The sequence below is a fragment of the Musca vetustissima genome, unplaced genomic scaffold, assembly GCF_032173495.1.
Source record: "Musca vetustissima isolate MV318-11 ecotype Yass unplaced genomic scaffold, APGP_CSIRO_Mvet_v1 utg550355, whole genome shotgun sequence".
NCBI classification, from domain to species: Eukaryota; Metazoa; Arthropoda; class Insecta; order Diptera; family Muscidae; genus Musca; species Musca vetustissima.
The window spans coordinates 1-15,670 of record NW_026876908.1 but is presented as its reverse complement, the minus strand read 5'-3'; the positions used below and the strand labels follow the sequence as shown (position 1 = coordinate 15,670).

The 15,670-nt window shown below is 36.5% G+C and overlaps 2 protein-coding genes across 2 annotated transcripts; one reads left to right on the top strand and one right to left on the bottom strand.

Annotated features, from left to right (window-relative positions):
* Positions 1–3,092: 3,092 nt before the first annotated feature.
* On the top strand, positions 3,093–10,855 carry LOC133321431 (protein shifted-like; the record flags this gene model as incomplete). Its single annotated transcript, XM_061530519.1, has 7 exons — positions 3,093–3,654; positions 3,732–3,992; positions 4,056–4,253; positions 7,328–7,528; positions 10,354–10,449; positions 10,528–10,731; positions 10,800–10,855. Coding segments are annotated over 7 exons (1,539 nt in total), but the record flags the coding sequence as incomplete, so codon positions are not given.
* LOC133321430 (5-demethoxyubiquinone hydroxylase, mitochondrial-like) lies at positions 7,749–10,217 on the bottom strand. Its single transcript, XM_061530518.1, has 3 exons — positions 9,887–10,217; positions 9,703–9,821; positions 7,749–7,907 (listed from the first exon to the last, which is right to left on the bottom strand). The coding sequence occupies exons 1-3, from the start codon at positions 10,215–10,217 to the stop codon at positions 7,749–7,751; spliced, it is 609 nt and encodes a 202-aa protein (XP_061386502.1).
* Positions 10,856–15,670: the final 4,815 nt, after the last annotated feature.

The following is a 15,670-nucleotide window of genomic DNA, read 5'->3' as shown; positions in this document are numbered from 1 at the left end:
CATCCATTAAAAGGTGTTATCCATGTACATACTTACTTACACAAGTAATTAAACATCTTACAAGCAATAAGCGTGTGTTATTTGTGTACTTTCCTTGGTTCCATATGGGGTCTTGAGTTAGAATTCGAACAATTGAATGGTACGAAATGGTACTCAATTTGGATTTTGGCGAACAGATAGAGCTGGAGTATTGAAATTGGGAATTAAAATATTACTGTTGGAGGGCAGGATTAAGGTAGTTTAGAAAATTCGTACTTATGGGTACGAACCGTACTAAATGGAACTCAAGTTCTTACAATTTGGATTTTGGATGAATTTAGATGAAAGCTGAATACCTGAAATTTAGAATTAGGATTGAACTTTCCAGTTCAAGCTTTGGAAATTCGTATTTATATGAACGAAAAGTACTAAATGGCACTAGATTTGGAACAATTAGGATTTGTGCGAACGGAGATAGCTGGAAACCTAAAATTTGGAATAATGGTTGATGTTGGAGTTAAAAATTAAGATATGGAAGTATAGTACTTATATGTACTAAATATTACTATATTTGGTACAACTTGGGTTAGTGTGAACAGATAGGGCTGGGATCCTGAAATGTATGATTAAAATGACTGTTGGAGTGTGAAATTGAGGAAGTTTGGGAAAATCATACTTACGTCTACGAAAAGTCATATATATAAATTATGTACAATTTGGGTATTGGTGAACGGATCGAACTGGAATCCTTAAATATGGTCTTATGAGTAGTATTGGAATGCAAGACCCGGGGTCCGGGCCTCCGCGACATGAAATTTTTTCCCCGTATATTTATGTTTGCAACAGCGAATTTTTTCATTTTGTAATAACGGGCCCCCCGAAATGAAATTGTGTATACTGTGCTGTGAGGGAATATAAACTTTGGTGAAAATGTTTCCCATCAAAATATTCTTTGGACCAAATCCGTTTCAGACAATTTGGAGTCAAATAACAAATGTCCGTCCGTTGTCAGTCTGACAGGCTGGTACGATAACTCTCAAAGGGAGTTATCGATGTTCTTATTATTTCTTCCAAACTTAGTTCAAGTTCAAAATTGGGGAATATCGGTCCACTCCTTCTGGTACCTCCCACACAAAATTATCAAAATTGTGCAAAAAAATAATTTCATAATGTCATGCGAGCAGACTATACTATTTGAACCAAACTTCTTACAACCTATTATCTTAACCAAACCTAGATCAAGTAGGAAGATGGGACCCTTGCTCCACACCTTCTGGTACCTCCCCCATAAATGGTCTAAATTTGCAATATTCATATATCCAATACAAGCGAATGGAATGCCCGATTTGAACCCAATATTGCACAACCTATTATCTTTAGCAAGCCTAAATGTAGTTCGAAAAAGGGACGTATTGGTCCACTCCTTCTGGTATCTCCCCCATAAATGGTCAATATTTACAAACCCAATATCAGGCGAATGGAATATCCAATTGGAAGTAAACTTTGCACAAGCTCTTATCTTTATCAAGTCCGAAGGTGGGTCGGTCCTCGCATTCTGGTACCTTTCCCACAAAGGCAAAGCAAATTAATAACCGATTTGATCAACAATAAATCCAAAACCTTTTTGATAAAACATATTCCTTATATAAAGGCAATAACAAAACCAGTGTGCAATTTCGAAGACCTCCACAAACCAAATGTTGAGGGTATATATCTGTCGGCTACACCGATAAATAAATAACTTGGTAATGTGGACCAGTAAGTTAAAATACATGTTGTAGATTGTATGTGATAAATTTATATTTATATCAGTCTTAGGTAACAATGAACGCAAAAAATATGGGTTCATCATTGGGAATATACCCCATATTTGAGTACCGCCCATTTGCGGTTGTTGTTTTTGTTTTGTAGAGTGGTCGGTGGATCTCTTTTTAATCTACGGTATGTGCACAAGTCTCGAATAAATCTTCAAATCACAAAATTTTAAAAGAGCCTAACTAAATTTTCAACATTGCAATTATGTATTCAAAATCATGTTAGGATATTTGTTTTAACTTATTAGGAAAACATATATCAAGGCGGCATTGCCATAATTTCCACATTAGACGCATAGTCCACATTACCCGAAGTTCCTCCAATATGTGCAAAGTTCGGATGTAATCTATTACTCCCTTCGAGAGTTATAGTGCGCACCAGCCAGACAGGCAGGCACACACTGACGAACGCCGCCAAAGTGTCTGAATCGGATAGGGTCCAAAGAAACATGCCGTCTAAAATTAGTATTTCTATGAGGCACATTTTTGTCGTAACAAAATGTATATATCCTCATTGGCCATAAGGCTGTAGGTATTTAAAATATGGCCCATCATGAACGGGATAAGTTATTATAGACTCAATTTAATACGTTATGTACAATTTCGTGTAAATCGAACAAAGATTGTGTCACTTTGTTTACATTTAACAAAAAAATAGTCGATATTTTATATATATATATATATATATATATATGTAAATTTAGAATTACTTCGAACGATTTGTGCACAATTTACAAAAATCGGTAAACGAGTCGTTGAGTTATTTTCATTTGACTTCAGCGATGTTCCGGATTTTGTTTGGATTTACTCTACTCTACTAGAGACCTATTACCAGAAAATGAAAATCCACACAAAATTTTCTTTATAATGTTGCCTTAAAGTATGCTATGAATTTTACTATTTATCAATATCACTATAATACAAAAGTAAAGAATAGTCAAAGTAAAAGCGGAATTGGTATATTAGAACCCATGAATAATTTGGGTGTACCACAGTGTAACCAGGTCAATGTACAGAATTTTCGAATTCCATGAGTTTGAAACAGCCCTCTTGCTTTTGGATCGTTAGACTCCTCTGTCTGTGGAAACGATACATTTAGTAGAATCTTTGTCTTGTTCCGATCATAACTTTAATTAGAAATTCCACTTTGTTTACACAATCACATCCTAATGTGTGTGTAACTTCTTTGAATTGAAGCAGTCCATAAAAACAACAAAACCAGCATTCATCTAAATATAAATATTGTATTCCTTATTTATCGATGTGAAATTTAATTCGCACTCCATTTTTGCTTTGTAGATTTGGATGATGAAGGCACCAGCAACAGCTATGCGAAGATCCAATAACAAATCTAAAGACTTTGTGACAATGTCCACCAGCGCCGTATGGTTTGTTTATCTAATGCTAATATTGATGCACTGCTTGTGGATTGATGGCATAGAGGCGAGACAACAACAACACGGCGACAAACAAATAAACGAAGCTGGACACCACAGAAGACGCAGTGGAGTTGATGGAGGAGGAGGAGCTGCCGGAAGGAGAGTAAAAAATATTGACAATAGCTCACCCTATGAAGTTTATCCACACAAGAAGAATAACAGACAACGCGACAATGTTAGTCATCGTAATGCATTTGGACCGAATGGCATGGACGATGGTGATGGTGGTCTTGGTATAGATAATGGTGGTGATAGGGGTCGTGGTGGTGGCCATGGTCAGGGCAACAAGCGACGTAATCGTCTAAATGAAAACCGACCCGAACATCAACGGAAACACCGTCATCGTAAACGCAATCGCTCGAATTCGCCCAAAGACAACCTCTCGCTGTGGATCAACGAACAGCAGCTAAAAATGTTAACGGGTAAAGTATGGCCATGGCACAAACGAAGAAACGAACAAAGTGCTAAATTTATTCTAAAAAACATGTGGTTTTCTTAGCTCTATTCTTTCCTCAAGGTTATATCCAAGATCGGGTCTATGCCATACACAATGGGCATGTAATGAACGATATACGGGATGGGCGGATTTACGAGTATCTCATTATACCGCCCGAGGTGAATCATGTAAATTTTACCTGGAAATCTGGACCGGCAAAATATTTCTATCATTTCGATTTGCTGGAATCGATGGATGAGAATATTTTAAAGGCGCCAACGGTTTCGATTAAAATCAAGGGTCGCATACCCAAAGAGGAAAAGAGTGAGTAAATGAGGATCGTCTGTATTAAATGAGTAAATTTTATTTGTTGTAATTTTCTTAAAGATTTCAGCGTTTTCCTACCTTGCAGTGGCAATAACTCTGGCACGGCCATGTTCAATGTTGGTCTCACCATACACAATGGTAATAATGTAACGCTGCCCGGTACTCCCATCCGTTTGCATTTCAAAAAGGAGTGTGCACATAGAGGTGTGTATGACAACCCCGACACGACAAATCCCACACAAAACACCTCTCTCCAAGGTAGTGTATGCTCATAATCCTTTGCATCCCCTTCCAATCCTCCTCCTCCCAATAATGGTCCTTGGTTTAACAGACTGGTTTTTCTCAAAGGTGAAGTGTCGGACAATAAAAGGGAGTGTGAAAATAAATATGGACCCTGGATAATTTGTCGCCTCCTCACTGCCACAACTCTGTGTTTCCTTATTCTTATTTTTGATTAACATAGTTTTATAAAGGGAACTACTAAATGTCTACGAAAATCCTTGGGGTGTCCTCAATAGTCACCTTCATTTATCCTCGAATTCGAATGAAGTTCTGAAAGTTTTGTCGGTCACCTACTGGGGCCATGATATATAAACGCTGGTAACGACATACAAGGTCATCGTTTGTTTCTGGCACAACTAATACGCTCTCAATTCGTATCGAGAGCGTATTGTCCCCAGAATCTTAAATAAACGTCTACCAGCAAAGCCCTCGCGGCATCATTTACTTAATTTTCCGTCCGAGCCTACAAATCTGGTTGCTCAAAAAATGTATCTTTATCGTCTTTGAAATGATTTTTTGTAGCCAGATGCGGTCACTAGTTTATACTTCCATCCGCGCAATTTCACCAGAAACCACAATGGTATTATGTACACTAGAATACTTTACTAAGACTGAAAGACCCACTTCTCCCTCAATTAAACTGGCGAGCATATAGATTTCGACTAGAATACGTTCATATCTAAAACTGAAAATTTGTAGGGAGATCCTCTCCATCTGGAGCTCACGATCTCACCTTGCCCATGATGAGATGAACCTCGCTCTCCGAAAGCAAATTCGCGTCTCACCCCACGAATTGGCGAAGATACGAAACGGCACGTTTGTAGTGCTTCGCATCGGATACTTCTCGGGCATTTCCAACTTTTGAGCCGCTGTCCGTTGCTGGGGTCTCGATAGATTCCACATTGTCAGACATCGCTTCCATCGCAGTTTCCCTTCGAAGTTTATTGTCGGCAAGTGCCGACACAGGACCTGTTGGAGTCAGACTTGAAGTTGGTCGGTCAACAAGGTCTACACTTCCTCCGTTGAGGCAACAACAATCCCCCAGTGTAGACTTAACCGGAATCACCGTGGTGTCCAGCTCATCATCAGTCAGGACAAGATTTAGTAGCAGTTCCTCCGGAAGCTTATCCCCACTTTGCTCTTCCAGTATAAGCCCTACTCTGCACCTCTAAACTATCGCGTGTAGGTCGTCCCCTTCCAAAACTAGAGTTCTATCAGTCATAGACTGATTTGCACCTAAATCGGCGAGATATGCATTCAACCTTACACATACACATCCTCAACGATAGGAGCCAACGTCATGATCGCACAATGAATTTGGGCAGTTGGTGGTCGGAATTTAATGTCCAACAACTTGCACATTCAATGACATTATCATCTCAGCAGTCCATGTGGAGAACAATGCTGCCGAATGACGTGGCAGTTATTTTCATATTTTCATTATCCTCATATTCCCCTATCGGAACTGTTTTATGTCATAACCGTTTCTGGTCAATTTGTGTTGTTGTACTTACGGAAACCACCTTGATGATTTGCAACTGGATAGCTTTCCCTGATGCTGGGAAGGACTAATGCCTCAACAGTATGACTAAAGTGAAATCGGCCTGTATGATTCACCTCGCATGGTTTCAGTAGCGGGATAACTCCGTTCATTGCCCAGGCTTCGGGAACGATGGCTATCGGCAATTGAGGATTTTGGTCGGTAACTCAACTCCGGGCTCGTCCAGCTGTATCAGCATGGATTTTTCTGTTGACTAAAGTGAAATCGGCATGATTCACCTTTGCTGGGATCCTTACATGGCTTCAGTAGCGGGACCACCCTGCCCATTGTCCAGGAACGATGTTGCTATCGACAAATTGAGGATTTTGGTCAGGTACTAAACTCCGGGCTATTTCAGCATAAACATGGAAACATTCCGTCAATGCTTTAGATGACTTAACATTACGGTTGACGTAATGGGGAAAGAAATCTTATACGACGTAGTGCTCCTCGCTTCGACCTCTTGCATTTGGCATGATCGACAAACTCAAACCCAAATTGAAAATTCTGCTTTCGCTTAGAAGGTTGTTAACATCTCAAATGCCGGCCAAATCTTATATGTTATTTATCCAGATCTTTTTTTTTCCTCTGGTAGGTCTTCCACCCGTTGAAGTAGTCTGTACATATCGTTTCGCATGATGTGGCCAAGATGTGCAGTTTTTCGTTTTTTTACTACATTAATTATTTTCTTATCGGGGTGTATTCTTTGTAGTACTTCATTGTTTGATACAAAGTGTGTCCATGGTATTTTAAGTATAAGCCTGTAAGTCCGCATTTCAAAAGCCTGCAATTTATTTTATATCAACCGCCTTCAAGGTCCATATTAATACAGCGTACAACGCAGCTTGGTTTTCTATATTTATGTCATGGTTCGTAACAACTTTTTTATATTTGATAAAGGCTTCTCTTGATATTTCCATTCGGTTTCATATTTCGGAAGAATTATCCAGCTTGTTGTCGTAACATAAAGATATAAAAATTAATTATTAATTAATCTGTATTCAGTTAACTTTATTTACCTTATCCAATATTGATGGCGTCGTTTTCAGTTGGAATCTCTTCTTATTTCAATAACTCCACACTCACATAATTATTATCATGTCTTCTGTGCCATAAATCCAGTATTTCGTAGAAGAGTCTGAGTCAGATAAGTACCAAATTATAAGTAACAATTATCGCTATTCATTGAATTCAATTTCATTTGAACTAATTTCCTTATATCTCACATTTAAGCACAGGCATATGTACTTGACCCACTAGAGCATTGCAATTAAAAATATTCAAAAAGCCTACACAATATAATAAATTAAAATCAAAAAGCATCCTACGCACTGTCCCCCATTTAACAGCAATTTTTGTTATTCCCCTTTGACAAAAAAAGCCATCCTCTCCATTCTCCATTCCAAAATTTGTCTGTCATATACATACATCCGTTGTGGATGTGGAACATGACAAGCAATTAAACAAAATTTGCTAATTTCCTACTTTCCTTCAATTAATTTATCCAAAGGTCCTGATCCCGAGTGTCATCTGAAGTGTGGTGAACATGGTTTCTGCAATCATCGCAATATTTGTCAATGTCATTCCGGTTATATTGGTCAGTATTGTGAGAAGGCTTTCTGTTTTCCCCAGTGTATGAATGGTGGTAATTGTACAGCGCCATCGGTATGCACATGCCCGGATGGTTATCAAGGAACACAGTGTGAAGGGGGTAAGTATCAATTTTTGTTTGTTTCGACGTTTAAATTAAGTTCGAGGTTGAAATTAATCTCAAATTATATAGTTTCCAAGCCTCAATTGGGGGTTATATATTTTTTTTTTTCAATTGTAAAACTTAAATTTAAAAGAAGATTATATCAAAATGTTTGAAAATTAGGACATATTTACAATAACAACATTCGTAGTATACTGATGACGATGATGATCAGACCTTAGATCTTTTTCGATATTGCAATGGCTGTCTTACATCCCACCTTAATAACTTCGGTCATTGCCTTGTAGAATGGTGCCTGCTCTGCGCCACAATCGATGCCAGTATCATGATGCTCTTGTTCCTCATCACGGAATTTTGTAATTGTTGCGAGGAGTTCCTGAAAAGAGTACAGAATCGTTTGAAAATGGAAGTTATTGGATTTTATAATTTATCTTTACGAATATAACGTATTTTTGAAATAATAATTTTCTTGATTCGAATTATTTGTAATTTGAAAATAATTTTCGATTTGGATTTCTAAATATTAAAAAAAATAATGAGGTTCGTTGTTGATGCACTGATTGGAATCAGCTCGAACACCAGACACACGGACTGAGTATCAGCGTCGACTTCTGGCACCCTTGCATAGTAGTAGAAGTTTTGGCTTTCGCAATAGTGTACATCCTTACTCAATTTTCCCAGTCGTACTTGGGCTACTCTGAGTTTTCTTCTCCAGTGCAACGTTGACTTGGGCCACTTGAGATTCCTCTTGATTGAAAGGAATTCCTTGTCCGCTACGTTATGTCTTTCCCGTTCGATGAACAGAAGTTTATCATTTTTCGGTAGATCTTCTTATCGGAGCTTCTTTGGAAATCATAAATATGGTGGTTAAATGCTCTGAAGAATCCTCTATTACTTCAACCATTAAAATCCACCTCCATGGCCTTTTGACTTGGAAGCATCGATTTGTCATTTGCCACCACGGTGTTGGGTTTTCTATCTCCATCAAGATTGTTGATCTCCTTTACCACATTTGATGATTCTCCCTAAGTTGGAGGAGTCTCCTGAATTATCATTGTTCTTTTTGTAGCAGATTTATATGTATATCTTAGTTCTTGTTTGATTCAATCTGGTTCTGGCTATGTATCCCAGTAAATAAATTCAGATATTTCACAGGCTGCATCCACAGATCTTCTGGGGAAATTTGAGTAGGTTAGCCAGGGCAAATTAATAAGTGCAGTGTGGTTTGAGGGCCTGTACCACATGCTGGGCGGACGTTCTGCACGTTGTAACCAATTCGTACCTATTACGAATTGAGACATCTGCTCTATCGTGAACTTAATTGGGCCAAAACTACTCTGCTTAGAATGTACAACAAACGTTCTTCAGCAGCGATGGATGGGTGTGAGCTCCGAAGACGGCATTCACTCTGTATTCATTCAACGCTGCGATAACTGCATCAATATGAATGCTATTAAGACCTGTCCGATAGGCAACTTGATCTATAGACACCCTTTTATAAACTTGAAACCCTCTCTGTCTAGATCATGCAGATCCTTCCTGACACACCTTGGTGGGTGAGTTTTCTCAACCATATAATAGTAATCCTGAAGCACACGAGCAGGTACTGCAACGAAAGCATATTGTTATGCTAGCGTAAGTGAAGGATCTTAGTCTCCTTATGAACATGGCCCACTGGTGTGATGAGGAGGAATTCTGCTGCAGTTCTAGGGGCATCGTTCTGACAGGTCTGAATATTTCTCCATTCCGTAGCACTAGTATTCGCTTTCCACACCGCATAACTGGCCAAAGACAGACCTATCATTTTGTATGAGGGCAACAAGGTTTCCTTTCCTGCTGAACCATGTGCTGCCGGCAATCGACTTGAGGACCATTTTCCTATCTTTGAAATTATTGCAGATAGCTGGGGTTTGCGCAGATGATTTGAACATGCTGTCGTATGTTACCCCGAAAATTTTGAGGTAGTTGATGGTCGGAACTGCATGTTCCTCGGCCTACACATTCAATGGCATTCCTATCTCTGAACATCTCTCTCTAGAAATTGCATCAATATATTGATCTTGTTGTGTTGACGCACAGAGAGATCTTCATCTCCTCAAGATATTTTTCCAAATGTACGTTCAAATGTTTAATTTCCCACTTCATATTCATGGGTTCTGAAATATGCATACCTTATCGGGTTGTGGTGACTCCATAATTTGTCGGAGTTGTTCGTTATAATGTTCCACAATGACTGTCTCAACAGCAACTGTACATGCCATAGCGGCTTTTTCACCCATTAAGGCAGTACCTAGAAATACAGAACAAAATATTAAATTTAAATATTCCTTATTTGGATTTTCATTTTCAACTCACCTGCCCCTAGCAAAAACCCAGCAACATTCCATATAGGTGTCATAACAGTTGGTCGTACCCGATGTTTATTAATGAGTTCTTCAAATTGACGACGATGTCCCTTCTCTTGTTCCCACATATGGGCAATTGTCTTGCCCATGGGACCGTTGCCCAAAACAGCCATTTGTCCAGCATAGATACGATCAGCACCTAATTCTCCAGCATGATCAACACGTATGATTTCATCTGTCAATTGTGTGGGACGTTTGGGTGGCGACGACGCTGAATAGCAACGTAGGGCATAGTTGACGCTGCGATAGGAGGAGGGCAAGGGTTTCAAATTGCTGAGCATTTTTATTCTGAAAAAAAATAAAAGAAATTTTATTATAAAAAATGCTGATTTAAATTTACAATATTCCGAAATTCGGTAATTTTTAAATTAAGAGGTATATATTTAATATATTTTATATTTTATTGTTGTATTTTAGGTATATGCTCCCAAAAATGCTTAAATGGTGGCAAATGTGTTCAGAAGGATAAATGCGAATGTCGTCGAGGTTACTATGGGCTACGCTGTGAAATTTGTGAGTTAGATTGCAATTTAATTAAATGTAAAAATTTTAACGAATTTTCAAATATTTTTTATCGTTTTTTATATTCAGCTAAATGTGAAATATCCTGCATGCATGGTGGCCGCTGTATTGGCACAAATTTATGTCGCTGTGCCGAGGGTCTCAGTGGCAATCATTGTGAAATTGGACGACGCCTCCGAACAAACTGCAAACGAAAATGTAAACATGGCGAGTGTATGCCGAATAAGACATGTAAATGTAAGGAAGGCTATTATGGACGATATTGCAATCAGCGTAAGTGATCGGAATACTTTTCTGATAAATTGATTATTTAAAATATATAATTGTTCTTTATTTTGCAGGCGTTAAAAAACATTGAACCCATATGAAGATCACAGATGTTCGGGTCAATTATAAACAGAATACGAAAAACAAAAAACACCAATCAAACTTAGTTTAGTATCTTAAGTATATATATTTTTTAGACAGCCACCGAATTTATGGATTTGTGGACATTGTGTTGAAAAATCCATTCTATATTATTCTAGGTCTCTATGCTACTTGTGTAATTTTTTCGATAAAACATTTTTATAACAAAACTTGTGATAAATTATTTTTTTATTTAAATATACATCTAAAATATATTAGATTAGATTTTGTTCGTGCTCAAAGTGGATATTAAAATGGTTTGTATACAAATTTAAGTTTTAATTTTTAATATTGAAATTATTCGGAAAGTTCTTAGCTTAGCACAAAAAGCGCGGTAAAAAGAGAAAAAAAGTTAATTGTTTTGGAAACTTCCATCTCTGTTATGAACACATCTTAAATTTTGCTTCGATCTGGCAACTCTTTCATATAGAAACAGGTGTTCAAAAAAGACACATCCGCAATTTTTTACAACGAAAGATCGCATTTCTAACTTTTTTCTGTTTTTACCGCGCTTTTGATGCTAAGCTGAGTACATTCCGAACTACCTTAGTAGAGGCCCTAACGTGCGACCTTTTATGTTAATTTTTATCTTTAACCCTAACAAATTTTGAAAATTGAATAAATCTATAAAATTTTTAATGCTGGGTATAAATGGCCAAATTAGTGACTACATACCCCTTTATCGTGACTTCGCGTATTTCAATATAAGCTATTCAAGAAGAGTATCCCTGACAGGTGGCATTCTACCTCTCCTGGTTTTCCAATATATACAAATGCCTCCAAGGCACTGGTAGAAGTATTTACTCTGTGGAACTAGTTATAAACAGCATGGAGAAATACGAGTATGAAGGACCATATCTTAGGATACTACTCTAGCGATTTTAACATGATTGAATTCTAAATGTTCTGGGTAATTATAGTCACATTAGAGGCTACATACTCCCCTATCTTGACTTCGATGATTTCAAAGTAATTACTCCATGCTGAGAATCTTGGACAAGTGTCTGGTCGGTCAATATACACCTAAGTCACGGTAGATTGGTTCCAGAAGAAGCCGTGTAAGAAAAAACCGCGTAAAAAAAGATATTGATCTTATACATAAAGGGAATTCCCCTAAATTAGTGCTATTCACATTTGCTTTGACCAGTAAAATTGTTTGTACGCGCTAAAGGGGAATTCACTTAAATCTTTAAGCTAGTGTTCGCAAACTATCGATACTATCGATGGTTTCAGACTTTTTTCTTTCATAAATATTTTTTGTGATATGAACATACTTCGCAAAAATTAAATTTGACAAAAAAAAAATTAAGTACATAAATTTTCAAATCGTGCAAAATGGAACAAAATCGTCTAAAAAAATTAAAAATATTAAATTTTCAAACCGTTTTATATCAAAACCGTGTACAAAAAGACCGTGTAAAAACAGACTTAGGTGTACACAAATTGATGAAGGTTCTCGTGCTGGTGTTTACTGTGAGGAAATCTCTTTATACAACAGATAATGCAAATATTAGCAATCACAAAGGACCGGCTTCGTGAATAATAAATTCAAAACTGGATCATGACTGTAGAATTCCTCTACATGTATTAAGCTGAATTGCCAAACTTTGTTGGGTTCAGGACATAGATATACGGTTAATTAAATGATTCTCGTGTGATTCAATCTGTTTCTGGTCTTGTATCCAAGTTAAGAAATGCAGCTATTTCCACAGGCTGCAGCCACAGATATTCTGGAGAAAGTTTTGTAGGTTTGGCAGGGGAATTGAATAAGTGCGGTGTGGTGGTCATGCCCAATACGAATTGAGACGACTGCACCATCCTGAACGTAATTGAGCCAAAGCTCAATTGACAATTTGAACATGCTCTCAAATACGACACCGATTAGTTTTTGGTGGTCGGAATTGCATGCCACTCGACATGTACATTCAATGCCATTCTCCTCTCCGCACTCCATGTGGTGAATAATGTGGATGAAGATTTTGTGGCAGATATTTTCATATTTATAGCGTGAAAGAATGGTGCTAAATCGGCGATATATTTGTTCAACCTTACAAATATGTCCTCAACGATAGAGTGACAGTCGTTCGATCTTTTAATTAAGGGTTCATTTGCAAAAATCGCAAAGGACAGCTACAAAAGGACAGGCATGAGATGGTATGGGGAAACTGGGTGAAAAGCTTAAATTCAGCAGGCCGGAGATCTCTATAAGTTTCGAAATTCATATGCTCATAATTACGTTAATTATAGACCGATAACGGTAATATAAGGAGTTATTTCCAAGAACATGTCAATTTAATAGAAATTGTTTTACACAAACAAACATAGACAGTTTTTTAGGTTGCCAAAATTGCAATAAATTAAATTAAAATATTACTTTGGGCTCTAATAGTACGTTTACATTTAACCGGATTTCGTTAACCCAGTGGGTTCCAATTGTCATTTCCTTTGCATATATGTCAAATAAATCCTCATAAAGTAGGTTAACCCGGTAAAAAGTTCTAATGTACAAGGAGTTTAATGGTCCAAGAATAAATACAATTTTAAAAATCTACGGCTCAGATTCTAATATTCCGGCCAAAAGTATTAATTTAAAAATCTACAACTTGAACTCAGATAGTCATTTACAAACAAATACACCTTGGGTGGTAATGTTCCCTGAAAAAATATTAATTTAAAAATCTACGCCTTGGGCTGTAATGTTCCCTGAAAAAATATTAATTTAAAAATCTACGCCTTGGGCTGTAATGTTCCCTGAAAAAATATTAATTTAAAAATCTACGCCTTGGGCTGTAATGTTCCCTGAAAAAATATTAATTTAAAAATCTACGCCTTGGGCTGTAATGTTCCCTGAAAAAATATTAATTTAAAAATCTACGCCTTGGGCTGTAATGTTCCCTGAAAAATATTAATTTAAAAATCTACGCCTTGGGCTGTAATGGTCCTTGAAAAAATATTAATATAAAAATCTACACCTTGGATTCTAATAGACATTGAAAAATATTTTAAAATCTACGCTTTGGACTCTAACAGCCCCTGAAAATATTATTTTAAAACTCTACGCCTTGAAATCTAATAGTCCTGAAAAAATATTATTTTAAAAATCTACATCGTAGGCTCTAATGGTCTCTAAAAATATTCATTTTGAGTTTTACGACTTGAACTCAAATATACCTTCAAAAAATATAATTTAAAAATCTACGTCTTGGACCCCTGAACAAATTTTACTTAAAAAATCTACGCCACGGACTACAATGGTCCTTGAACTCAAATAGTCTTTCACAAAAATATACGCCTTTTCCTTGGCCTCTGTTGGTCCTTAAAAATATTTCTTTATAAATCTACACCTTGGACTCCAACAGTCCTTGAAGTACATAAATATTAAAAATCTACTGTTTGGGCTTCATGGCAAAGGTGTAGAACCGTAATAAATAGTTGTTGCACATATCCTACATAGTAGTGCCGTCTCCAGGTGTATGCATTGTTTTTGTTTATATAAGACTCGTGAGTGAGGCATATGATGAAATTCGTAAAAGCTATAAGCTAAACGATTTTGCTTATAAAAAGTAAGATTTAAAAAAAAAATAACCATGGATCACATTAAAACTGTTGATCTTATTTCAACCACAATCATGTTTCTACTGGATTTCCAGCAAGAAAATATTACATACTGCCAAAAATGTTCCAATTCACTACATAAGTTTTCACCCCACTGATAGGTAAGACAATACTACGCCGCCAACATCAATTTTCTTATGCAAATATTTCACCACTACATGCAATATGTAATTCGTTATATTTAATATCAATTAAATTTCAATTACAATTTATACTTACGGTTTTGTAAATAATATTCAATAGATTCGTGTTAGCAAATACTTCTGTTTCACCGCACACCAAAACAGCTGTTCAAAATAAATAAATATTGACACTCTGCTTGCTCTTCTCCTGGCATGTGTGCAATTCACACTGAATTGATAGCCCCTAGGGCGAACGCATATTCTATTTGCAAATAATTTGCAATATATCTATCCTTTTCTATTTCTGTTTTCCTGCGCCACCGGCTTATTTCACAACAACAATAATCTCTTTTTTTTCTAATTAGTTTCTCTTTCGCTCTCTTCCAATTACTTTGCTCGTTGTTGTTCGAACGGTCGGTTGTCTTATAATGTGTTGTCGGTTATTTTGTGAAGAAAAAGTGTAAAATTTATGAAAATAGTAAGAAAATATATAAAATAATATCTTTAAAATGTCACAATTATAATGGCCATTGTTTATTTCGTGAAATAATATTGATGAGACCTGCATAATTGCTGTTTGTTAAATGTCGTTGAATATGCAATGATTTTGTTGTTGTGATTTGTGCAAAAGGGGATGTCTAATTCGATTTGTGTGTGTGGAGTTCGCGCGCATTTTGTGCAAGAATGTTTTTGTATTTGTGAAGGTCGTTTTGATTTTTCATTTTCGGTTTCCTTAATAAATTTGTGTGAAAATTTGAAAATGAAAAGAAAAAAATATTAAAAAAATTTATTTACGTCAGTGATTCGGTGCTATGACAGCTATGAGTTATGTTTGTAATTAAAAATTGGCCCTCTCAAATATATTCTATTCTCTGGAAAAAATGTAAGATATATTCTGGTCTCTGGTTTTTTAATTATTTTAATTGGAAGATATTAATTTTGTACTGTTGGTCTTTGAAAAGATGTTAATTTTTTGATAACAATTAATTGTTTAAAAATATTTTTTTAAAAGGCAACAACTGGAGTCTCAAAAATATAATAGTCCTTATAAATATATTATTTTAAAA